Source organism: Vipera berus, assembly GCF_964194415.1.
Source record: "Vipera berus genome assembly, chromosome: 3".
Taxonomy (NCBI): Eukaryota; Metazoa; Chordata; class Lepidosauria; order Squamata; family Viperidae; genus Vipera; species Vipera berus.
The window spans coordinates 186,441,957-186,469,954 of NC_138204.1; the positions used below are offsets into that span (position 1 = coordinate 186,441,957).

The 27,998-nt window shown below is 36.9% G+C and overlaps 1 protein-coding gene across 1 annotated transcript; it reads right to left on the minus strand.

The window, feature by feature from the left end:
• Positions 1–475: 475 nt before the first annotated feature.
• Positions 476–27,997, minus strand: LOC308665461 (uncharacterized protein). The gene is made up of 9 exons (XM_081323506.1): positions 25,393–27,997; positions 24,717–24,847; positions 10,532–10,646; positions 8,986–9,170; positions 7,900–8,054; positions 7,534–7,696; positions 6,199–6,357; positions 4,587–4,751; positions 476–968 (listed from the first exon to the last, which is right to left on the minus strand). Exons 2-9 carry the CDS (start codon positions 24,741–24,743, stop codon positions 846–848), a joined length of 1,092 nt encoding a protein of 363 aa, XP_081179632.1. The 5' UTR covers positions 24,744–24,847; positions 25,393–27,997; the 3' UTR covers positions 476–845.
• Between the last annotated feature and the right edge of the window lies 1 nt (position 27,998).

Genomic DNA, 27,998 nt, shown 5'->3' on the forward strand with positions numbered 1-27,998 from the left:
TTGTTTAGACTGGCTACTAGCCTTAAAATCACAAATTTGCTTACCTACCTATTTTTCAGTCAAATTAATTTATATAAGCCCCTTTGAATTTCATTTTTGGTGTGTGCCGTTGTGCCCACAGTAAAAAAAATGACAATAAAGGTTATCTAGTAGATTCTCTACTGAATTGTTTCTGTAGAGAGAATTGTGTAGAACATGTACAACAGCAACCTGGCACTAAAATCTTTTCTTGGTACTGCTGTAAGTTTGTACATTCTGTGTACAAAAGGCTTAGATTTCCCCTCTTTGTTTTTCTAGAAAATAAATGGGGTAATTGGACTCAATGTCTGTAGAATGGGGTGGTTCAGGTGGCACTAACCATTAGACATATTGTGAAGAGTTAATGAATCTGATACTTTATAGGAAGCAGAGTAGGGAAGGAATTCTGACTTTTAAAAAAGGTAATTTATTTTCTGTCATGAAAACATTGCACAGTTTTGCTGTGTGCTAAATATAATCATGTCAATAAGAATACCATGCAAGTCCTATTTTTTCACTAGTACTGATTTGTGACAATTTCTTTTCAGATAGTGAATTTGATCCATTAATAACCAGAAAAGTATCACAACTATTTTGAAATTAATATTTGATATCTTGAGAATATACAAATACTTAAAATGTTATTTAAACTAACCTAGTTAATCTTAAGATATTTCTCTAAGTCAATTTTTTTTAAAAAAATAGTACCATGTATTAAACACAACTTCCTGATTTAAAGAAACTTCAAAGAATGATACTTATATAATGGAAAATTAACTACTTTTCATCTTAGTTCACTGAACTACAATTTGTTAATATATTGGAGATCATGTTCCCTTTTCCTTCTGAGGAATAGATGCCATATTGACTTCAGATTTCAAGTTGTTGAGATCACATGACAAGCTATAAACGTGGCTATGCAGAAAACTGACGTCCTGGTTTTCAGCAATCTGTGTAATAGGAAAAAAATGTTAATTCTGAATATTGCAATAATTGTACTAACATTAATCTTCATATTTAATTATACATGTAATTATGAGATTTGACACGGTGATCTGGTTTCAGCAAAATACAAAATATTCAGTAATACCTGAAGAAATCAGCATTTTGAAGAAAATTTTTAAAGCAAATTTCTAGCTGCATAATTTTCTCATATCTAACGCTAAAGTCCATAGGTAGCGATAGAAACATGAAAAAGTTCTAGAAGATCATACTTTGAACAGAAATTAATAGGTATGGCTGCTAAAAACAGGAAATGCTATTTTTCTGTGTGTAACAGCATAGAATTTAGATTCTGCTCTTGTTGCACTCTGCCTTGGTCAGGTCCATTTGGAATACTGCATCCAGTTCTGGATACCACATTCTGAACTGACAGACAAATTCATAGGAGGGCTACCAAAATGTTGCATGGCTTGGAATTAAGTCTTAAGAAGGAACAGCTAAAGAACCTGGATATGTTTAACTTGCAAAATAGAACACTGCAACAAGACAGAATAATCTTCACATATTAAAGAGTTGTTACATAGAGAAGGGGATGGGCTTGTTCTCATCTACCAGATCCAATTACTTGGACACATTTAGATTAGACTTTATATATTGGCTTAAGATGCCACTTTACGAACTCTTTATGCTATGAGTTGTCAGCCAATGGTCTGAAGTACATTTCCTTCAGTGCAAGTCTTCAAACAGGCTGAATAGCCAATTTTTTTTAAAATTCCATTTATATCCCGCCCTTCTCCGAAGAAGACTCAGGGCGGCTTACAAGCTTAGCAGTAGCCTTCATTCTATGTATATGCCTGCTTATTAGGGCTTTCATACACCCCCCAAGCGGCATTATTACAAAGTCAGCTTAATTGCCCCCAACAATCTGGGTCCAATTTGAAATGGATCTAGTACAGAGCAAGGAGTTGGACTAGATTATTCCTGTCCTCTTCTAAAGTTGGTTGGACCTTTAAACAATTTTTATGATACAGGCTTTCGGAGGTTATAGTACTATCAACTAAATTTTATGCACCAAAAAATTGTCACAATACTTAACTGCGGCGAAGGTTTTTGAAGCCAACTCCTAGAATTTGCTGCTATGGTTGTTAGAGGCTTACAAAGTTGTAAAAAAGGAGATGAACTTTCCTAATGTGAAATGGAATCATGTATTCTTTCAAAACATTTAATAAAAGCATCTCTAAGGATACTGGAGGAAAAACCCTACGTAAGCATCATAGTTCATGTATATCAGGAAGGGTACATGAAAACTGATTTGGCAACTATTTTCCATTCCTCATTTGCCTAATCCTTAAACTATTTGTAAGCTTCTCAGCATAATCAGGAATCGGAAGCTTTAATTAATGAATGTAAAACAGTCATAATTGCAATGGTGATCATCTGTGGTGATTTTAATCTCACAGAGACCTTCATTGGTCAGTGGTTTGGGATTAACTCCAGGTCTGGCTTTCATGTTCTAAAGTCATACATACTATCCAGTAGTTTGAGAACTGGACAAAGGTAACAAGTTATTAAATATGCAGAAAGGGCTCTTTTGAGGGAATTTTTGTGGAACTGTTAAGTATGCATGGAAGGCCATCTTTAATCTGGTTTATTGAACTGCTAGCCATGACTTAAACATTAAACATTTTTATATTTTACCATTTCTGTTATATGCTGCCATATTGCAATAAAAGCTCTACTTTTTAGCCATAATCATGATAGTTTTCTAGAAATGCCTGACAAATGGAAGCTATTAAATTTTGTATCAAGGTAAGCTAAGTTCTGTGTTGTGTATGAAGAAGCGAAGAAAAGAAACATTTTCTTACTCTGCTAACCTTTGAAAAGGACAAAATTATGTCGAGTCACTAAAATGCATGTTTTTGATCACTGCAAATCCGATTCTTTGATTTTCTGAATGTTTTGCCTACTAATCACATTTTATTACAAAAGTAGATCATTGGATGATAGACATCTTTGGCATCATGCAGGACTATGTTTCATAAAATTAGGCAAAATCTTAAAATTGTTTAAGTAATGAATAGGAGAAGTTAACATTTTTATAATTGATTTATTTCCCCTTCCCTTCAGCAGCTCAAAAGGACACACACACACACAAGCTTCGAATTTAGTTTAGGCTGAGAATGACTGATCTAAAATGTCCCAGTGAGCTTCCATGACTGACTTTAATCCCTACGCTTGTGGGTCAAGCAAACAACTACTTCTACTGGTGCTAGGAAAAGCAGGTTTAATGATCTGCTTGTTATAGCAACAACGTAATCAGAATTTCAGTTAAGCTTCCATTAATAAAGAGATTAACAAAGACAGTGTATTGTGTCATGTCTTTATTGAATGTATTAAGCCAACATTCACTGACTGTTGGAAAAAGTATATAAGGCCCTGGGGCAAGCAGCTTTTCAACTGATAATTCCAATTAAATTGCAAATCAGCTGTGTTTGGAAGACTCCAACAAAAGATGGTACACATGTCTTGATCCAGAGATCTTTATAGACCTCAAAAAAGGATTGTTGATGCTCATACTAGAAAATCTTGATCATCTATCATCCCTGATCATGCAGTTAATGATAATTGCATCTTCTATTGTATATATGCTGCTACTCTCTTCACAAATGGCTGTTCAATAAGTCACTTCAAAATCAAGAGGCTGCCTCTGGATGATAGGATTAGCTTTTAGACATAGAGTTCCATTACCTGCATATTATCAAATTCTACAAGAGACATCACTGTATCTGTGAGCCAGATCTAAGTCATGCAGCACAATGATGATCCAAAACAAACAAATCTACAACAGAAAGACGGATGCAGAAGAATGCATTTTGGAATTGTTTTTCTAACCCAACTGAAATGTTGCAGTAGGACTTGAAGTGAGCATTTCACACAGCTTCAAAACATCAATGAGCTGAAGTAGTTTCGTAAAAAGGGGTGGGCCAAAATATCTCCCCACCCCCAAAGTGAGTTTATTAACAGTACTTGAATAAATTTCAGATCACGCTGTAGGTCAGGTACTATAGGATTATGTATGGTTCAAGAGTTGATAAACTTGTTATTGAAAGTTATATAACTAAAAGCCTCAGGTCATTTTGTAAAGCACTGATTTCAACTTGATATATACTGTAATCCAGCATCCTTTCCCCCAACTATATGCCTCTGAAGGAAATCCAGCAGAACACAAAAGACTTTGATCTTCCCTTATCCCAGCATCTCCTATTCAGTGGTATGTTATTCCTGAACATGAATATCCCAATAGCTGCCATGACTAATAATAATCACTGATGATCTTCCTTTAAAGCAGTTTAACCCTGATTAATGAATTTTCTAATCTTAATTCACTTAACTGTTTAAACTGCCAGCAAGAATCCATAAGTTGTTTTTAGTTCTTCCCCTGAATGTTCACAGAATTGTACCTTGCTCTCTAACTGCAGTTTTCATAAATACTTTGAGTCATAACCAGTCATTTGCTGTATTTTATACTAGACATAATTAAATATGGGGAACCAATTACAGAGATTATTTTTTTCAAAATGTCTAAAGCATAGAACGTAAATAAGAAGGTATGTTGCTTAAGATACCTGTTTGTGCATTTGAGAAATATGTTTCACCCAATGATTTTTCTCTGTTCTTAGTTTAGAATTTTCCAGTTGCACTTTGGTGTGTTGATTTTCTAAATCAATTAGTTGTGCATGAAGATGTTGCCTTTTGTGATCCATAGATTTTCTTTCTTGTAGATGAAGTAACTATTTGCATGATTTTGAAATATATTAGTGTCTAAACTTCAATTTCATTTAAAAATGTGTAGTTAATAAACATGCTTGCGTGATAGGCTTCCTTGATTTTAATGGAATACGGAAGATTGTTCAGAAAGGATACATACATGTCACATTTACTGGCAATTCTTACAACAACATTGTTGTAAACAAGGATTCAAAGAATGTCTTAATTTTATCCTTAATTATGCTTGTAAAATTACATACAAACTTAAGCACACTTCATGTATGTGTGAATTGATATGCCAAATGAAAATAATCTTTTTCAGGTGAGGACAATTCTGTCAAATAGCATACTGGAAATCACTGCACAAAGTGAGATCAGGATAAAAACTAAACTTGTTTTAATTTAAACTTAATTTTGACTGTCTGCAAAATCCAAGGTATATTACTAAAATTTCCTAGTACAGAAAAGGAATGTATATTGGCTCTTGTGTTTCAGTTTATTTGTCAACTTTATATAGCTGCCCATCTCACAACAAGTGACTAAGCAATGTACAACAAAGTTAAAAGAGGTAATTAATAAATACAAAAACAATATTATAAATATTATTAAAAACAACTATAAAAGCTGAAAAGGAAATATGATAGTAATAATGTAGCCACCTTACTAATTCACCAGTCACCTGCAGGTCTCCAAGCCTGTTGGCAGAACCAGGTTTTAAGGGATCTTCAGAAAGTAAAAAGTGATAAAACCAGCCTCACTTTGGGGGAAAGAATATTCCATACAGTAGTTGCCACAGCAGAGATATCCTGTTGCCTAGGGTCTACCAAATGTAGCTCCCTAGGGCCTAGCCAATAGGACTCATAGCATGCCCTCTGTTGGATCTGGACAGATGTAATCAGTTCCAAGTCAACTCCATGAATTTGACTTGGAAACAAACTGGCAGCCAATGTAGCTCACAGAGCAGAGGTTTAACCTGTGTTCTACTAGAAACACACATAACTAACATTGTATTTCACACCAGTTGAAACTTTTAGATACTCTTCAATGACAGCACCATGTAGACTGCATTAGACTAATCCACATAGTAAGTTGACTAGTGACTGTGAAGAGAGGCCCTCAATATAGGAACAGGTGCAACTGGCACACAACGTGATGTGCAAAGGCCCTCCTAGCTACAACTGTTACCTGCTCTTCAAGCAGGAGTCATGATTCTAGGAGGACCTCCAGATTGTCAAGCTGTCTGGGACAATATATCCCCATCCAGCACCAAAGATGTCACAGTTGTAGAGCCAGCAGGTCCTAAAAATCAGAACCACTCATTCTTAACCATAGTTCAGTCGAAGCCTAATTTTCCCCATCCAGATGCTCAGAGCCTTCAGACATTGAGATAGGCCATCAGCATAGCTTAATTCCCCAGGTACACCTATATTCTACCAATGGAATTTGATTTACATAAAATATTGTTACAACCTTTTCCTGGGCTTTAAGAACTTTCTGTCTTATGTTTTGTAACAGAGTCTTAAAGTGGGTGAGTTTCAGCTTAAATTGCCATGTTTTCTCTCTTCCTGATGCTAGCTCAGACACTCTTCTTGAATAGGAAGAAGTCTCCTCTGCTCTCAGCTGCCTTTCCTATAGCATATATATATATGAGTTAGTATATTAGTAAAACAAATCATAGTATCTCTGATGTACTACTGGTAGTTCCGCTCTTCACTTCATGTAATTGTTATAACACATGCAAATAATTATTTATCTACCATTTGTTTTTTAAAAATGAGCATGTTTTTAAAAATGAGCAGCCTCTAGTTCTAAGACTTAAGTAAAATGTATCAACTGTTTCTTGGCCACTTTGGGGCACTTGCCATAGAATGTATCTATTGATTTAACTTCCAGCTTGCACTAGTTGGAAATGGAAAAACAGATCATTTTCAAACACAGTACAGCTTTAGCACTGCAAACCACTCTTCCATTGTGGAGTGATTCCTATGCAGAGAGTAAAGACTATTTCTTAAGTCTCAAAAACTCAAAATGCTTTGAATGCATCTACCAATCTGGAATTACCTATGCTCTATTTTAGGGAATCATAGATTCTGCAATTGCACCATAGCTGATACTGATATTCTAATAAGAACACTGAATTCAAAGGAATGACCAAATGCAATGGCTTTGTACTTTGGCAGATTGAACCTGTTACATTTAATTGCTGCCTTAAAAAACCAATTTGATTTATGGCAATAACAGAAACATATTACCAAGTTTCAGCTTATTTACACACCTTGTCTTAAGAAAGGGGTGAACAACTAGGAATACAACTGATTTCATTTAGGCCAAAATTAATTTCAGTCTTCTCATGCAAGAGATCAACTCAGAATTTGATAAGAATTATTTTATTCACTGCTGCATGGAAGACAGAGTTGAGAGACAGAGGATATCAGAGTCCCCACTTTTGGCCTCACTGAATCCTGGGATTCCTTCCTCAGCAATGAAAATATGAAGAAATAATTTGAAAAATAGCAGTAATAGTATGCTGCTGATTTCAACTCATAAGCCATAAAATCCCTATTGCTATTTTTCCAGTCATAAGACATAATAGAATTCCCTTGAAGTTCCCCTGTTGTTTTGGCCTTTATGGCTATTATAGTAAAAAATTTCAATTTTATAATGTCTATTATGTATTTGTGCATGGATCTTTCAATGTTATGAAAATTCATAATTTACAAAGAACAACAAATCTTGGAATGAAATTTCTTTGTGGTTTCTTTTAATCTTTTCGAGGCTGGAATTTGAGGAACAAATGAGGCCTACCTGGTTTAGATGCTTGGTAACTTTCTGTATTTGAGCATGTAAAAAACTATTCTCCTTTGTCAGATGTCCACAATCTTCTGCCATCTTATTGAGCAAATATTTATCTTCATCAGCTGAAAGCTCATTTTCCTTGAGGATCTGCCTTAATTTTTCAGCTTCCTCACTAAGTATAAATCATTTTAAATAGTAACTGCCATGGATCATTCAAAAATAAGGTTCTTTTTTATTTCTATGCTACCATTATCTCTCTTAATTTTATTATTGTACTACAGATGATTGTCCAGAAATTCTTAGCTATCCAGTATGAACAAGAGATACCAAATAGCTCTGAAAATATTAAAAGGTGGATAACAGAAATGTCTTTACCTAAGTTCCTTGACAATAGTCTCTTGTGGAGATTGGAAGCTTGTTGATAATTTCTCTTCTAAGCGGTAGAGCAATGCTTGTAGTTGTGTGCACTGCGATCTGAGTTCTGAAAGGTTTTTTTCCATGTCCTGGTACTGCCAAATCTTCTGCTGACACTAAATAAAACATACAGTAAAATGAATGCTAAACATTCCCTTCCCTCAGACTTTGCTGCTATTGCTGTAAGTATCATTAAGGATTCTTCTAGTGAGAGTATAGGGTGATCCATTTCTAGCATAAGGAATGTTGCTTATATAGCGGTAAGGCACTCACCTTCCAGATTGCTCATGTTATGAGATATTGCTTTTGTCATAACTCTAGAATCTGTGCATCTTGTTTCTTGTGTTTAAACCAAACTTCACCAGATTTTAATTCCAGTTTTACTAAAAAGGGGGCTCACTGATGGAGGTGGCTGATGGATAAGAAAACCTCATCCCTGTCCATAATTCTGGAAGCAATATTCATTTTAATACTAAAGCTAGCTCTAAATAATATCAATTTTAATCAATTTTCATTAGAGCAGAAATGAACATGAGTTTTAATGCTCAAAGCTTCCCATTAAAATTATGAAGGTTGTTGTTTCATAACAAGACTGAAGGCTTAATTGACGGAGATCACAGGCCATTTCATAGAACTAAAGTTCCAAAATCAATTTTCAGTAAGTAAAGAATAATAACATACGGTAAGTTTGATCTTCTTCAAATAATCCAAGTCATAAATTTTTTACTTTAGGTATGAGTAGGTCTACATAATGACTAAAGTTTTCAGAACTATATATATTTTAAAGTTTGTATTTAAGTAAATTGAATTATATTCTTCTTCAGAAATATAATCTATTTGGATTAGCAAAAGCAGATTGAAGACACAGTTTAGATAAATTATAGTTTAGGTAATAAATACATATTATTTTCACTTTTAAGAAAGAAGTGTCTATTCATTACAAGTCTCTCATTTTAAATTAAAATTAATTCAGCCATCTATGCCTCTAACATAGCACAACTATCTCACAGATGCATTTTGGTAAATGTCTTAACTGCAATAGCTTACTTTTGATTTCAAAAGACAGACAGCATGTTCTTTTTCTTTCACTGAATTCACAGTCTCTTGCATTTCTCTCTGAATTTTTAGCAGCTCTGCTTCTTTGTGTGAAATAGCCTGGGTAGAGTGTTCAACCATTTTCTTCAGTTTTGTAACCTCCTCCATTAATATCAGCTTTTCTTTAGCACTTGCATCTGCAGGAAATCATCAGGATCGCTCCACACATTTAAAATACGCATTATCTTCCTGTAAACATCTATTTCCTTTCTTGCGTGACTGCTTAGTTGAATTATGACACTAAGCCTCCAGATGTTTCTGAGCCTGGAATTCTAAAAGTACTTATTAGGGAAGATAACCTACTGAAACAAAGCAGGGCTTACGTCCAGATAAAACATGCTTACAGTATGCAAAGAATGGGAACAAACAAAATTTGAGTTGCTGCAGCACCTTATGTGCTACTTCTTCAAATTCACTTCTCGTGCAAATGCATAAACAATATGTACAGAGTTATGTGTTTGTATTTTAGTGTCCCTCAATCCAGGAAGATAGCTAGACAGCTTTGCACTCAAAATCTTGGTGCGCTTTTTCCTTTTCCTTTTGCCGGGGTTACTTTTTCCAACAGCAATGCAGATTGGAATGCTGGCTCTAGCAATCAGAGTCTCAGCGCCCTCCATTATTGTGGTTTTAGTGGGGAGGAAAATAAATTGTGATAGTTTTTTTTATAATAGAGGTTGAGGGACACTAGTAAATTCAGCCATGAATGGAGAATTCTAGAGCAGCAAGAGACTGTACTATGGAACTCTCCCCTCTCATGGAAGAAGTATTGTTTAAAAAGTTTAAAAAAAAGAATCTTTGGTGCTTTAATCCTGTTAGCTACCTAGGAAAGGAAAGTTGTACTAGAAGTGAATGGTTTCATATATTGTTTGAGCAATGATAATCTTAAGCAAGGCTTACAGACTGGCCCAATTGTAGTTTATAAACCATGATTTGGGATTATAATGCAATATGGATAGATAGCATCTGCTCCAACATGGGTATTCTAATAAATATCAAACAAATACTCATATTTCCGAATCTAGCAAACATTGGGAAAGACTTGATTTCCTACACCGCTTAGAGCAGGGGTCTTCAAACTTGGCCCTTTTATGACTTGTGGACTTCAACTCCCAGAATTCCTCAACCAGGCACACTGGCTGAGGAATTCTGAGAGACCACAAGTCATAAAAGGGCCAAGTTTGAAGACCCCTGGCTTAGAATAACTTCCTTCTTTCTCCTTTTCTTCTGGACTTCCAAATATATTCATCCAAAAAAAAAAGACAGCTTTGCTTGGTATTACAAGTGTGATTGTAACACAAAGCTCGCATGTCTTGTAAAGCCAGATTTTCCCGATTTCTGATAATTCATGATCAGAATATAGAATATAGTCAAATATGACTACATTTTAGATAGACATTTAGAGATATAGAAATTCAACAGTGATCCAGTTCATACTGTATTCTTAAATTTAGCTTAATAGCAAGAATGACAGCCCATGAGAAGAAAAGTTTTTCATTACCAGACAGTATTTGAAGACGTTTGTGTATTGCTTGAGTTTCAGCTTCATAGAGCATGGTGCTATTTTCTTTCTTTGCTATATCTATTTCTGTTCTGTTTATGGTAGCTTCCAGTTCCTTTGAAAATATGCACTAGATTAATTTCATGCAAATGCATTTATTTTAATTAAAAGACTAAAGGTGACTAGTAAATCAGTTAAAATACAGGTGAGATGCTCCTCAAATTATTGCCATCTAGAGAATTAAGATTTTATTTTCCACCATTCAGAATCAGCATAGCTAACAGTTGAAGTCAAGCGCCCCAAATGGAATCTCATTGTGGAAGCCTAGGCTATGATCCACACTGATTCTTAACAATGGCAAGAAACTCACATCCACATTACTTTCTGTACCCTTCTGTATTTATGTTTCTTTTCTCATCGATCTCCTGAATAAGTGCTATCCTTTTGGTATTGGGGCAAATATGTTACCTATAAAATAAATTATAACACGTGGAATATTGGAATGTTTAAGTTTGGAACAAGAAACATCAATAATCCACACTATGCTGATGGTGCTAAACTGATAGCTGAAAAAGCATTGACTTGCAAACTACAGTACTAATATAAGTCAAGGAGTGCAATGAAAAAATAAATGGAACAAAGATTAAATTAAAGGTGGCCAAATTAATGACAACGGATACAACAACCAGACTAAACCTAACAGTGAAGATATTGAAATAGTGAGTAGCTTTGCCTTTCAGAATCAACAATAAAGTAAAAGAACCAGAAATAGTCAGCAGAGTAGCAATGAAGGTTTTGGAGAAATACTCAGCTGCTGGGAAGAAAAGTTGGACTTTCAACAGGATAGAATGAGTATTAATGTTTTTTGAATAATGGAGAACACTACTGAGAATACCACAGGCAGCCAAGCAAACAAATAGATTATCAAATGAATCCAGAGTTTTCATTTGTGACACAAATGAATGGGTTGAAATTATCATACTTTGGATTCATCATTGAAGACCTAGCTCCTAGAAAGATGGAATGAAACAGAAGAAAGGGAAGGAAGGAAAACCCAGTAGCAAAGTAGATGTTACTGCAATGATGAGTGCATTGCAAGAAGACTTGAAGTACCAGACTGGAACAAATCATCATGGAGAAAATTTACCTATGTGGTCACTAAGAATTGACACTTATTGATGCCACTGAATCCCCAAGCAGTTATAAAGCTCAGTGTCATATTAGATTAGCTTGTTTACATATACACTACTCAGTTTAACTGAACCACAGTTTACTAACTTGATTATCTCAATTTGCACAATAAGCAAAATTAACTAAACTGGCTGCACATCAATCCATGAACAAGTGAAGAAAAGGCATCAAATTAAGGAATAAATAAATACTATGGGATCATCTACTTAAGGATTGCTCTATAAGTAATTACAAGAATGGGTTATTTCTACAAGCAGGTAATTATGTGAAGTTATAGTATAATCAATATTTATAATTTAAATAAAATGGAAAGACTACACTATAAAGACTCAGCGCAATCACACAGAGTGGTCCTGTAGATGCAAAGATATCCTTGACAATTTTGCTTTCAAAATTTGCTTTCAAATGAACATCAGGCCAGCAACATGAAGGTGCTGTGGAAAGAGCATCTCGATATGGCCACAGAAGCCTGTATTGATCATTGAAAATACTGACATTGGAATGGCAATGCAAGAGAACCAAATAAACCCTTAACAGAAGTTACCTTCATTGCCTGCAATAGCGTCTCGGCTTTTTTAGTAACTTTAGGTGGGATGTGTGTAGCATTCTTAGCCTTCTCTCTAGTTCATGGTGCATGATTAAGGAACAAGGTATATAATGTGTGAAAGATCAATTCCTTGTTTCAGAAATATGTTAACATCAGAAATACGATAATAATCTTGAGTAATCATATGAATTTTCTATTATCTTCATAAAAGTATGATCTCAAAAAAAATTCAGCCTCAAAAATGCTAAATTTCTGATACCAGCATGAGTGATTTTGGCACTCCTTTGGAGCGCTAAATATACATGGTGTACACTTTTTCAGGTGGGACATAAGGTAAGTTTTCTTTAATTGTCCTAGAAATAATATATTACTTTTCAGAGTTTTTTTAAACAGTATAAAAGAAAAGTATCCATATGCAATATAAAGGAGGATATAAAGGTACTATCTGGTCTCCAAGCTTGCATTGTTCTCTTATATTATTGAAAACAGTTCTTATGTATAGACAGGCATTGGTCATTTCATTTGAATATTAAGTACAATAAGGGAATTAAATGCTTTTTCTTCCCTCCCAAAGAACAATTTTGTATATAGCTGAGAAATGCAGTGGAGATGAAAGACGGGGAGGTGTGTGTGTTTAATTTTAGATTTGTTCCATTGAAGTTCTCTGCGCCCTCTTCCCACCACAGGAAAGATTTATTAGATTGGCGCATCATGGGTGCTAGATGGACTCTATTGGGATCCAGAGGAAACTTGGGGCTATTCCTAAGTGTCTAATGCATGGTTTGAGTGAGGTTGCAGTCATTGTCTGGAATAAGGGGGTGACAACAGCCTGTGATCAGATTGCACATGTGTGAACTCTCAGCTCATGATACTTCTCTAGTCCTTCCTGAGATGAAGCAGCAGAAGAGATGCCCCAAATGCCACCTGAAGAAAATAAAGAGTGAATCCAATAAAGCACAGATTACAGCTGTGGTATTTTTCTGGATCAGTTTTTGAGGGTTGAGAATAGGGGCAGAGCGTTGCAGCAACTCTCCTCCTTTCTTCAATAGATGATGTTGATGGAGAAAAGAGATCTAGCCATAGACTGCAGGTTTGCAGGATTTCTCAAGGTTCTTCTTTCTCTGCTCCTATTTAATATATATGAAACCAGTAGGCAAATCCAGCCATCAATATGAGGTTAAGTACCGTCAGCTTTGGATCTCTTCCCCACCTGACTAAATAATAGCATCACATTTATTTTCCAATATCTGGATGTTATAGATATCTGGATGGAGAGAAACACATTTTGCTTAATCTAAACAAGACTAGCTCTGGGTTTTGGATCTGAATTTGGAGATTTTTCTCTGTTTAGTTCTTGATGGGATTGTATTCCCTCCAGACAGGTGTGCAATCTGGAGGTAATTTTGTGTTGTGGCTCCTGCTTAAAAGAAGAGGTGGCAGTAGTGGTCAAAAGGAACTTTCTACAACTACATATTGTATGCAATGGAATCTCTTCCATGATCAGGAGGCTTTGCTAATGGTTACCCATATCTTCATTACCTTCCACTTGGGCTATTGCAACACTCTGTACATGGGCTACCTTTGAATACCATCCAGAAGTTACAATTGGTCAAGAAGATACTGATATGTATAATTAAAAGTGCCAGCATCAAGTTCCCTTCATCCAGTGCGCTCCCACAGGGAGGGTCTTCTCAGGGTGCTGCCGGTAAAAGATTGCCGGCGGATAACACCCAGGGGAGGGCCTTCTCTGTGGGTGCGCCTGCCCTCTGGAACCAGCTGCCCGCGGAGCTTAGGACTGCCCCCGACCTTTGCTCATTTTGCCGGGACCTGAAGCCCTGGCTCTTTGAGCCTTCCGGCCCAGGCTGAGAATTTTAATTGGGGTTTTTATTTTTTAGGGATTTGATTTAATCTTTTTAATTGTTTTGAACTTTTGTATCGATCTTTGTTTTAAATACCCTGTAAACCGCCCTGAGTCCTTCGGGAAAGGGCGGTATATAAATCCAATAAAATAAATAAAAATAAAATAAATAAATGTACATTACTATTGCACTAGCTTTCTACAGGCTCTGGGTGCAATTCAAGGTACATATTAACTACAAAACCCTTTGTAGCACAAGGCCATGTTGTTTGTGAGACCATCTACATCAAATTATGTCTGCCCATCGCATGAGGTCTGACAAACTGGGCATGCTTCAGGTCCCCTCCATGGCACAGTGGCATCTAATGGGACCCAGAAGACATGATTTCTCTGTCATGGTGCCTGTCCTTTGGAACACGTACTCCTCAAGATTCAGATGGCCTAACGCTGCTGGCCTTCCACAAGGTGTTAAAAACTTTGTATTTCTTCTGGGAACTGAGTTAAGACATCTGGAAAACTAACTTGGTTTAGGATTTTGAAGATGTTTCATTTTTAATCTCTGTACCATTCATATTGTATTGTTATGGTTCTTTGATGGTTTTTTGTTAATCTTTTATTCCTTTTAATACTATGTTAGCTGCCTTGTGTCACATTTTGTGAGTTACGTGGTCTTACAAATTTATAAATAAATACTGTAAGTGTCATTCCAATTTTAGTGTTGGAAACAGAGAAAGTACATGACATACTGTTAACAAAAGGTGTGACTTAATTTTGTCCTAAATAAAGAAACTGAATATTGGGGAAAGGAAAAAGAAACCTATCACATTGTGTTTTTAGAACAAATTAATCCAATAAATTGTAATCCTTCATAACAAATATGGATCCTTGGTATTCAAAATACAGAACATTTTAAAATTAAGAAATAAAGCTAATTTGAAACCTCCATAAATACTTGTAATAAAATCCCATTATTTTAAAAGGATATAGATACGTTGTCTCATATTCTAGTAAGCAGATTTGTTTTTGCAAATTCTTTATGTACTCAGCTTCAAATGAATTGACAAAGTTCATCTCACTAAAAAAAGGAAGCACAAACCATACATGAATGTGTTAGTAGCTACAGAGGGGGGGGGGAGAGGGGGGGAGGGAAATGCCATTTTCATCTCTTTTGTATCAGGAATCTAATGAAGGTTTTTAAAAGCTTCCAAATGAATATTGTATTTCTTTCCTTATCTACATAACATTTTTATGCATTTGTGCAACTTATAGACCACTTTTAATTATAAAAAGTAAAAATGAAAAGCTGTTTGGTTTAGTAGTTAAGACATCAGGCTAGAAAACGGGAGTTCTAGTTCTGCCTTAGGCACAAAGTTGCTGGGTAACCTTGAGCCAGTCACTCTCTCTCAGTCTGAGGAAGCAGGGAATGGCAATCCGCTTGTCAAGAAAAATGCAGAGACTTGTCTAGATACTCCCTGAAAATTGGGGGGGGAGTAAAAACAGACAAATAACAAAAAGATCATGAGTGGCAGATAGATCAATAGATCAACAAATGTTTATGACAGACAGACAGACAGACAGACAGACAGACAGACAGACAGACAAAGATATAAAGTAACCAACCCCAATTTTTTCACATTCAATAGGGGTTCAACTTTTATCCTGTCCCTAGTCTGGGAGAATAAACAGGTCTTTAACAGCTTCAATCAACATCCTCAAGGTGGGAGTCATTCAGATCTCTGCAGTGAGGGAATATTATTCTGGAGGGAAGACACCTAACAGAGAAGGCATGCTTCCTTCCTCTCACTAGATTTACCTGCTTGATGGGGCCTAAGCAAGGCCACTCTTCTGAATAGATATGCAGAGGACTAAAGTGTATATGCTGCTTAAGTTTAAAATTGCATCTGCCCAAGGGTTTAATTATGAACAAACAGCTTGAACTGACATCTTTCCCATGATTTGTCTTAAACATTAAGTTTGTACAAGGTTGATGTTCTTTTGCTATTTTCATTTTGTATTTCATAGAATTTCATGATGCATGTCTGCTACATTCATTAATATTTGGTTGATGACTAAGCCCTTGTTTGGAGAGGTACTGTATGTTTGGAGAAGATTAGTGGTATTTTAAGGGTGTATACAGTTGCAGTTTTGAACTCAGTTGAATTTCTACCTGAATAAATCTGCACAGACATATGGTTTCAAAATGTATAATGATATTCTTTGTGGGGTTCCACTGGTAGCATTTTACTTGCTCAGGAGTAGGAATCTATTGTTCTGCTCTGCCTTTCATGCCTGAGACTCATGAATGCACCTGATTAGTTGTTATGCGACACTGAATACTGGATTAGATACACATGATCCTGCAGGGCCCCTCTTATAATCTTAAAAGGACTTCCAGCTGGTTTGAAGAGACATGGAATGGATCAGGTTGTCAATCATCTCTCTGGCAATCCAGTGTTAATGTTCTATAGCTCAGTCATTCATTTTTGCCTCAGTGTTAGAAAATCAATTATTCAGTTACATAAAAAGCAATCACAGCAATGGCAGCTCATAAAGAATCCAAAACTAAAATTTGCTAAAAACTTTAATGGGACCAGATAAAATGACTGGGCAAGATTTCAAATTCTCCAGGATTTTTCTCAAACTATTACAAAAAGAGAGCAAGGGGAAGAAGGAAATCAGTCTAAGAAACAGATGTGCTGGCTCAGCTCCGGAGCAGCAGACTAGAGTCATTCTCAAAGTGGAGACTGGAGAGCAAATGGATGGGTAAGTACAGTAAGTGCATCTTGGTACAGCTATTAGCAGAGGAGAAAGGACAGTGATATCCAGTTTGGAGCTTGATAAACCACCCATATTTCTACAGAGTCTACCCATTTTCCCTCCTGGTGCTTCCCACTCCTGAGCTTGTGTCCTGAACTGATTCAGAAGGACAGCCTTGCCGAGGTCACAATGCTAGCATGAGGACAAGAATAATGGTCCTTCCTTTCTGGTTTTGGAAGCCCAAAGCCCAATAATTCCTTCTCCGTTTGAGAAACTGAGGTAAATGACTCTTCCTCATAGCTAGACTGGAATGTGAACCTCTCAATCACCGAGGTGTTTCAGCATCGCCGAGCCGAGGTTGCCTACCCCTGTCCTAACCTAAACGATAAAGGAAAAAACGATGCTCGAAGGAACCTGAGCAGATCTTTTGAGGTTTGCTTTTCACGCTGCCTCCTTTGAAAACGCCCGGCAGCCATCAACTCACCCACCTACATCACCGAAACCTCTTTCTCGAAAGGAGAACCGGCAGCTCCGACTCGGTAGGAAAAAAGAACGCCCGGGCTGGATTGGCTCCTGTTTGTTGGCTGGTGCCATAGAAACCCTTTCCTTCCCCCCGCCCCTCATCATGCGCAGACTCCTAGGAAGATGCCGGAAGGGTGTTTTAAAGAGTTCGCGGAGTGAGGCGGTAGGCTTCTCTGTTTAGCACGCGGCTCGTGGAAGATCCCGACTTTCATGGCAATCCTGCTGCTGTTAGTAGAGTTTTCCTCTGCTTGAGAATCTCCGAACAGTCCACCTGGGCTGGGAACCCAGAGAGGGGTGGTCAGCAGGCTGGTGAGGTTAACCTTTAAGCAACTTAGCAAGCCAAGCTTTCGCTTCCCCGCCGTTTTCTGAAAATATCTTATCGGGGGGGGTGGGGAAAGTAACGTTTCCATACGATCAGCAAGTGGGATAAATAGTAATGCCTTTAAATGTTGCATTTCAACCCAAGCTTTAACGTGAAGATTTTGTTGTCAAATCACGTTTTACACTAAACCTAATAACAACAGATGCCCCCTTGGGAATTTCTTTTTTGGTTCTGTGCCTGGTCTTTTTAAATAAAACTCCAAAGTGTTGTGAAAAAAAATACCCCATTACAGAATGTGTTTGTCTAAAAGTTGACTGAAAACGAGCCATTATTGTATGAATGTATTTATGATGACAATTCTACCACATTTTTTTTTCTGTCAAGCACTTGCTGGCTGCTAAAAACAGAAAGCATACTTAAGATATTTCTGTATATTTCAGAGAGATTTCTTGCTTTGCTGTCCTTGGAGCCTGCTGATCTAACTCAACTGTTAGTCACATCCAGGAGGAATGTCGAAGCAAGCCTTATAATTTACAATGAGATGTGTGTGTGTGTGTGTGTGTAAAAAAAAGAGAGAGATGAGAGTGAAGGGTCAAGATTACCCGGGAGATTAAAATGTGGCTGATTAATTGTGCTGCACATTTGTGAACCAGTCACATTAGTTCATGGTTCAAATCAGGTAAGAGGATTAAGAAACTTTATTTTAAAACAATGGGTCGTCATTGAACTTGAGTAGTATTTATGAATATAAGATTTTTCTTAGAGGCTAAAATTTTGTTAGAATGTATCATTGAGTATATAGTATGTGCTCTTTTTGAGTAAACACAGGGGAGCTTTATTTTCATGGCTGTAATTCTGTCTGCATAACATCTGGGTCAAGTAGCTAGATGAAAAAATGTGCAACTGCATTTTTAGTAGTTGTCCTGATGTGGGAATTTGTCTAAGAAGTTGCAACCATTGAAATTCCCTCTTCACAACAGAATGTGATCTCAGAATTGAAATGAAATACGGATTGAGCAAGTATTGCTGATTATTTAAGGTATCAGAATTCTGCAGAAGGGATATCTTTAGTTTGTAGTGAGTTGCAGCACTATCAGAGAAAGACAATCACAACTCTACACACACTCACAGCATCTCAGCTAAACAGTACTCGGTGGTTGATCCATAATTGGGTGCATGTTTACATGAAAAATAAAGTCTTCCCATCCACCATAAAAATAATTTCCTATATACCAGTGCCCCCATCCCCGGGCATATCTTGGTGGCATATCTTCTGATACCAGGAGCCAGGTGGTGCACTGGTTAGAATGCAGTATTGCAGGGTAATTCTGCCCACAGCCAGGAATTCAATCCTGACTGACTCAAGGTTGACTCAACCTTCCATTTTTCCAAGTTGGTAAAATGAGGATCCAGATTGTTGGGGGAAATATGCTGATATTTGTAAACTGCTCAAAGTGTCCTTGAAGCATATGGAGTGGTATATAAATCTAAGTGCTATTGCTGTATCTTCTAATATAATGATTTTGTCCTGAGTACTGCTGCACAGTTGCCTTGCAGGTTGGGAGGAACTATAGTGACAGCACGAGGCACTGTTGTAAAATTGTGACATTCCAGTAAAGTTGCAACAGGTACACCAGCTGAAGCTGGGCAACCCTCCCCCCCCCCAGCTAAAGCCTTCATCTGCCATCTAGCAGGAGCCATGAGCCCAGGGTCATAAACCTGCTCTTTCAGTGGTAGTGTCAGTCCATCAAGAAACAATATTGGAGACATCAGAAACCCATGATGGACAGACAGTCTCTAGAAGGATACCATGTTCAGTGGTATTGAAGGCCACTAAGAGGTCAAGGACAGATATACTATGCCCATGCTGCTCTTGCCAGAGATGATCCAAGAATGTAGTCAATGCCGTCTGAGTCCCATCCCAGGGAGGGCCAGAATTTGACTAAAAGAAGTTCAGACAATTCACTTCTTTTAGAATTCTTTGAAGCTTCTGCACAGCCACATTTTCCACAGCGTTCCACAAAAGGGGAAGGTTGAACACTGGACAAAATAATGGCCTCTTGAAGAGGGATAGACCACCACTGCCTTAAGAGATGGTGGAACCAATCCGTCTTAAAAAGTATTTAACTTCCATCAAGACACAACCATAAGTCACCTCTCGGGAGGCTTTAGCCAATCAGGTGGCTGAGCCAACAGCCTTCAGAGCCCTGCCCACTTCATCAGGTCCGACAGGATGAATTTCTTTCCAGATAACTGAACCAGGCCTCACCTCAGTCACATCTGCAAGACCTAATACAGACAAAATTCAACATAGCACCAGATCAAATTTATCTGTCAGATGCCTTGTGAATTCTTCAATGTGACCTTATGGGTCACATAAGGTCTACAAAGATTCAGAAGCCCACAAATAAGGCATCAATGGATGCAATAATGGCAGCAAAAAATTGCTATCCTTCCCACCATAAGGTAGGCCGTAATAGCTCTAGCTCGTGTTTGGTTAGATTAGCGTCGCTTTTGTCCACCTGCTTTATTTCTTTCCACTATTTTGTAAACCAAAGAGGGTTCTAGATCTTGGGGTGGGGAGAGGCTTCTTGGGCACAATCTGATAAGATAATAAGATAACCTTTATTGTCATTTTTTTTACTGTGGACACATTGGCACACATTAAAAATAAAATTCTGTTGCCTGCTCTCCAAAGTGTACACATAGATAACACACGTATAAACATGCTATATACCTGTACAACATATGTATATACCTACACCCTTATATATAAATATTAATCACTGTCCACCTTGAAAACATAGCGGAAAGAGGAAGCTTGAGAGTTCACAAGGTTAATACTGTATGGAAGAAAACTGTGACTGAAACTGTATGTTCTGCTTCGGATACCAAGAAGCCTCCTCCCAGAAGGTAACAAGGAAAACAGGTTGTGAAGAGGACGTGTAGTGTCCCAGACAATCCTGCGGATCAAGAAGTCTCACCATCCTTTCATTGATCAGATTGTGCAGCAGCCTCTCAGGAACAACCCTAAAGTTTCCTTTAAGACAAACTGTGTCGGTCAGTTGCCTGAAGTTGACCAATCTAATAGGACAAGTTTCCCTGAGGTGGAGGGCAATGGAGCAGTGCCAGAGAACTGCAGAATGATCATTTAGAATGATCTAACCATGATGGGTGAAACAAACCTTCCCCAATTCCACATCATGCTGCCAGTTCTCCAACACAAACAACAGAACATGTGAATGACCACCATGATGCTAAAATGGTCTGAAAGTCCAACAAATTTGGAGGCTGAATATTTCTAAACACAGCATAATAGCATTGATATTGCACACCATAATTTCTTATTTTGAAAATATTTTGGAATCCCCATTGACCCATCCAGGTTTGCTAAGGCTTCAATTAGCAGAATTCTTAAATGTGTTTGGAATTCTGAAAATTGTAACATCAACAGATGGGAGGTGTCATAAGATTGAAGAAAGACATGTTCAGGGATTAGCTTTAGCTTTCTATCTGCCACCCTTGTAAAATTTGAGCCACAATGAGATTGTGTCTTTGTTAATGCAAAATAGTTTTTCATTACATTTACAAAGCGCAAAATATAAATACACGCTTTATTTCAGATGCCTACACGTCTATGTTGTTTCTTTGCAATGATGCAGAAGTGGTTTGCCATTCTGCTTTTTCACAATATTTTTATTAATGGGGGAAAGCCTTACTTCAGCCCTCATTCCTGAGATTTTTCTGGTAGTCTCCTACACAAATATTAATGAGGTCTGACATCTGCTTAGCAAAGTCATCTACACGCCATTCTATAAGGCTTTGGTTGCTTAAATTAATCCAATCTTGGGACGTCTCATGAACCATAAATTGACCACATGAATTGGGTTCATAAAATCTGGTTAGCTAGTCTAAAATTCAATGCATTCTATAGATGCAGGCTTAGCTTCAAACAAGAATTTTCAATAGATTTTTAAAAAGAAATGTAGAATTCCTATGTTTCAAATCAATCCTCTTTATCCAAAGTATTTGACTTTGCCTTTTGCAAGTCAATGTTTCTGTTAAATGAAATTAACCTGTGATCCTGTTTTCAAAGTATACATTTAATTATTATTTCTATATGTGTGTATCTCAGGTTGGTAACCAAACACCAGTAACTATTCATGCTTATTAAGATGAAAAGAAATCCAGACAATAGTAATGTAATATTTGGAAAGAATAGCAAGGCAAAATTCTCCAAAGTTACCACCTAAGGAGCTGTTCAAATAAGGCTGACAGAGTAAGGATCCAAAGATGACAGGAATTAACTTTCTGTCTCTAGGCTGCCTTCTAGTAATTGTCTGGAAGTTTGCAACCCAAAAGTGCAATGTATCCCAAGTTATGGACCTTGAATTGCAAAGATGTACAACAAAGACTTTGTATGGGACCTTATGTAGGGCCATCAAGATATTTCCTGCTTATCACAATACAGTGTTAACTTTTATATTTTGACTCTTCTTGCTACGTTATCCTCTTTTATTTCACTCTGAAACAAGAGTTGATGTTTCCATTTTCCATCTGCAAAAATGGTGATATTCACAACTGACTTGCTCCACAAAAGGGATACATCAAGAGAGGTTTTTTTGAGGACGCTATATAATTCTTATAGTATAGCTGTATACCATAAAGACCAAGAGAACAATGCAAAAAAACCTGTTTTCTTTTCCCTCCCATTAAGAAGTTAGGAATAAATAAAACTTACCGTACTCTGTCAAGCATTCATTAAGCTTGAAATGAACAAATGGTGCTGAGGTCCAACTTCCATCAATTTATGGCCAATGATAAGGAATGACAGCAGTTGTGGCTTAACAGTATCTAGAAGGCCACATGCTTGCCATTTTTGCTTTAGGTGGATTTTGTTGGCATCTAGAAAGCTTCCTTGTTCTGTCAGCTTAATTATGTTTACTTTGATTGGCAAAGGTTATCCACGGATTCAGGCAGGACTGTTCAAGCCAGATTTCTAAATCCCAGGGATCGCATACATAATGCATCTGCTATAGCACTGAACACTGACCTTGTATTAATGTTTTACCCTCTTTTGGTTATATTGAAGGGACACATCATGGTAAACAAAGAAGTGGCTCCTGAAATCACTTTTAGCACATATATACACTAGAGCTCCTTCTGATCATGGTGCTAAATTTTGATTAAACAATTGCCATGACTTGATAAAGTGGGTTCCAGACCAGCTCATTATTAATGAGCCTCACTCAATATCTCTCATAACTCTCCCTTTGATGGCCCTTAACTCTTCCAAAGCATCAGTCGGCCTCCTCAGAGTTCCGTCGGTTAAGCAATACGGCTGGTGACCCCTAGGGGGAGAGCCTTCTCTGTGGGCGCGCCGACCCTCTGGAATGAGCTGCCTCCGGAGCTGCGGATGGCCCCCGACCTTTGGTCCTTTCGCCGTGACCTGAAGACATGGATGTTTCAACAATTGGGCCTGGACTGACTATGGTTTTAAATTTGGTTTTATGGGGTTAAATTACTATGTATTGAACATATCTACTGTTTAATTCTTTTTAAAATTTTGTATTTTCATGTTCTTTTATAGTTTTTATTGTTTGTGAGCCGCCCTGAGTCCTTAGGGAGAAGGGCGGCATATAAATATAATCAATCAATCAATCAATCAATCAATCAATCAATCAGTCACACACACACCCGCACCAACCAAAATAATCTCTATTTTTGCATAAAGTTTTACTGTGCTTTGTTTGGCTTTGGTCAAGCATTGGGTTTAGTTGTCTAAAGGATCATCTATCTTCTGCAATTTCTACCCATCCCATATGATGCAACAAAGTTGGAATGCTCTGGGTCCCTTAATTAAACAGTGACATCTGTTGTGACTCATGAATCAAAACCTTGCTCTTCCCCCAGGTCTTGGGTGGAGTGAATGGTGGCCCCCTTAGAGAAGATGGGTTTATTAGTCTTGTGCTATGTTTACTGGATATTAGTTTTCTGTATTATTTTATACTTCATTGTTTTAAATTGTATTATACCTGCCTAGAGTTGTAATCGAGTTAGATGGCCTACAAATACAGTGAAGGTAGTTAAAATGTGATTAAACATATAGAGATATTGATTTGAGCAACTGGTAAAATTCCTTCTATGGAGAATAAATTGGAAAGTAATGTTGTGTATCCCTTCTATGCATATCTGGATTAACATGCCATGTAATGTACCCATTTGCTATCATCCCACTCCAGGTTAAAGAACTTGTGTATGTGAATGTTGTGTCTGTTCAAAGATTCCAGGCCTGCATGTGGCTCCAATAATTCAAGTTGTGGACCCAAAAAGTAGAAAAAAGTAGCATTTAATGTTATAGAAGAGAAAAATGATAAATATTTTTTTCTTCCATTCTGTCCAATCCAGGAACTTGGCCAGGCAGTTTCCGGGAATAAAAAGCATAGGTGGATAATTATATTAATTGTATTTGATATTGATTAAATCTTGATGAAAATAAAATCATACCACTTTTGTCCTGTTTTTAACTAATATTTTTGGGGAGAGCAGCTCCTGGTAAACCCATCAAGAGCCAAAAATAACCTTTGCAGTGGGAAAAGCACAATCAGAACCCAGCTCATCCACCATCAAACAGCCTGTGCAGGTTTATGACTTTTAAAAGACTGTGGCCATACTTGTCACCATAGGAGGGCACACTATGATAAACATTGCCCAACTTATTTAAATAATTGACTTTTAGAAAATCTTGCAATTTCAACCTGGAGCTGAAACAATTGAAATAATAATGATGCCTTCACTGACACGTGCAACTTGCTTTCTTATTTGGATTACTGAGAAATGCAATTCCAACTAGATATGGCACAATGCAAATGAATGGTAACATTGCAGTAATGTTGAAAGACTTCAGTGGTAGCACCAAGTTTTTGTCTTTAGCTATAAAAACATCTCTCTGTCTATATTAAAACATCTCATAATGAAAGGATCTTACCTCAAAATATGCTGGAATTTTAAACATTCTGATAAGTAATTATTTCCATTACTTCCAGTGTTGGATTACTTAATGCAGTACAGTAGACATAACTATTTTCTCTTCTTAAACACTGGTGCAGTTTAGTTTCACTACAATAAAAGCAAAAGCTAACATAAACAAACCACACATGAAAACACTTACACAAAGGCTTTTATTAAATGAAATAATTCAGCACACTCCATGGTAGCAAATCAATTGTAAGTGCATTTAAATTGCATTTATGGACATCATAACAGTCTGAATAAGGTCTTCCAACTAAGTTCAAGCAAATGCAACAAAAGAAATAACCATTAATAGTAAAACAGTTTTATGACAAGTAAAGAAAAGGCATATTTGTTACAGCCAAGAATTACAAAGCACAGCTCACTTACTGAGACTATCACTACAATGGATTTTAACAGATGGACTAATCTATTCCTAATGATAGATCTTATGTCCTATTACTTCAGTAGCTCATTGTTTTTCTTTCCATCCTCTCCACCCAAAAGATTAAAGATTTCAAGTTCTGCAACTTTTGTTAGGCAGGGAAGAAAACAGGACACACATACACAGAAATGTAAACGTGTTGTGGTCACTAGGTTGGAAAGTTCATTCAGAGAAAATAGACTGCATGCCATGAGAAAGTGCATTTTACCTGGTACTATTCAGAAGGACCAGCTTAAAACCTAAAATTCTGCTTTCAAAAACAATGGAGAGATTTACATCAGAGCAGAACTGCCCATTTCTGGGATAAAATAGCTGTAAAATATTTTAGTCGTCTCATAAAACCTTTTAAATCAGTTCATAAAGCAATACAAAACACTTTGTTTCCTTGAAGAACAGTGAAAAAACACTAAACATTTAACCATATGAATCTATTTATATTATTTATAATTTACATATATTATATACACACACAAAATGCACAATATACCAAAAGCTGGCAAAGCACTTCAAACGGTTGGTTCCCCCACCCCTAACTCAAGATTCTGAGACCTGAACTAGTTTTATTTTTGCACATACAGCCTGATAGGAAACCAAGACGTAGTAATCAGAATATTTGTATTTGATTAAAAATTATATAAAAAGACAGAACATTTCTTTTCAAATAACCTTCTAAATATATATGAAAAGTATCCAGTATTTCCATTAGTGCCAAAGTTGGAAGCTCTTTCAAATATTTATAAAGTGAATTTTTTCATATTAAACAGATAAGAAAAGAAACTCTCCTGAAAGATAACTCACTTTCCTTATATTCTTTGGATTCCAATGAAAGGGAAACCCCAGAGATATGACACAGCTTTGCAAGCTTTGAAACATACCACAATTTTGCAGCATTCATACCAAGGGTAGTTGCCATCTGTCCCCATGTCGTACTGGAGGTAGGCTGCTGTTATCCCAAGACAGATTTTTACTTAACACTACTTAATCACTTCCAGTCATTGCTTCGAGGTAGGCTTGAATCTAATCCGAGGCCAACCTAGAAATTACTCCCCTGGCACAGGGGTAAAATATATTATGAAAGAGCCCTCTAGTGATGGTGATGTCTGTATGCTATCTCAACACCCAGTCCTGCAACACCATATGTGCAATGAGATTCCTCTCAATTGTCAGAAAGAAATGAATTATGATGTGGAATTAGAGACATAGTAGAATGAGAGAGATGTTTCTTCCTGTGTTGGACTATTCCTAGGTTTATTAAAGAGTATTTCTCAAAATATGGATAACTGTATATAAAATAAAGCAGCATGGTAGGATTGTTGCTTAATCAAAATAATTACATCAGGAAAATCATTATCTCCAGGCTCCACTCTTCAAATGATTGCATTTCAACTCTCAAGCTTATCTAGATAGAAAGCATTGACTATACATAAATTGGCTTGAGGCATTTGAAAAGTTTAATTCGATTGAGTTTAAGGAGTAGCTCAGAGAGTTGAAGTTACGTAATCACTTTCAATTTGACAGCCATTGCAATTGGATGCACTTAAGCAGCTGACAATTCATTACAAATATTAGACAAAATCTAAACAAAATATAGAGTGCCTGGTGTTAAGAGGAATGATTTCAGCATATATGTAAAGAAGCCAATCCATGCCTCCTGTGAGGCAGGCTAAGCAGCTTAAAGAATACTAAATCTTTGCAAGATCTTCTCTTAGGGGGTCCTCTGGGATAGGCTGGAACAGGCTGCCTATCAAGATTTTTTCCTGGCAGTTCTTGACGAGGGGAGTCTAGGGAACATCAGGGGTAATGCAAATGGCTGTATATTTCTCCAACCAGAGTCTCAAGTACATCCACAAAAAATAGTCCAATACTTGTCTAGGAATTTGCAATTCTATTATAGTCAATGGGAGGAAGGAATAAAATATAGAACCATCTAGTATGTCAGCTGTGGTGAAACAGCAAGGATACATAGCAGTGGAAAAGTTTTGTCACTTTCCTATCATAAACAGTGGGTCTTTTAAAGCAAAGTGCACCGAGATTGGTATGTATTTAATTATCCTCAGTTGTATCATCTAAAAACAAAATGTCAAACCTATGCCATTTCTGCTTGGAAGCTAATTTCGGGTAAGTATCTCCTTAAATAGATTCTTAGAAAAATGCAGATTTGGTGCAAAACAAGTGTGTTAAAAATGAAAATATGTGATGTGCAGTTCCAGATACATTCATTCACAAAATCCAGCACTTACTATGTAACATATTTGTAGAACTGCATTTTGAAACATCTGCAAAAAGAGTAACTGAATCATATTGTGATTTTAATTTTTTGCGGCTAGACTTAATTTAATTTAATTTTAATTTTATATTGTATTGTTTTTAAATTTTGCCTTGTAAACAGCCCTGAGTCCTTTGGGAGTAGGGCGGTATATAAACCGAATTAATAAATAATAATAAATATTGGCAACACTTAACTTCTTAGTATAACATGTGGAAATAACCTAAATGCTTCTATTTTCAGAATGTAATAATTAACATAAAATCATGGGGAAATTAAGTGCCACCATGTGTTTGTTGGACCCGTGTCCCTCCTGGCTGGTCTATGCCTCTCGGGAGGTTACACGAGGCTGGGTCCTAGCAGTTATCAATGCCTCACTAAGTGAAGGGTACTTCCCTGCCGCCTTGAAAGAGGCGGTGGTAAGGCCCCTCCTTAAGAAACCTGCATTGGATCCAGCTATTTTAAATAACTTCCGTCCTGTCTCCAACCTTCGCTTTCTTGCGAAGGTCATTGAGAGCGTGGTGGCACGGCAGCTCCCTTTGGTTCTG

Excerpts from the sequence above, each read along its gene's own strand:
- LOC308665461 (XM_081323506.1), bottom strand. The coding sequence starts at position 24,743 with ATGTTTAAAATTCCAGCATATTTTGAG. Across the intron at positions 8,055-8,985 it reads TCTGTCTTTTGAAATCAAAA|TGTCAGCAGAAGATTTGGCA; the intron begins GTAAGCTATTGC and ends TGTTTTATTTAG. Across the intron at positions 4,752-6,198 it reads TTCTTAAAGCCCAGGAAAAG|TTACTTCATCTACAAGAAAG; the intron begins GTTGTAACAATA and ends TCATGCAAATAG.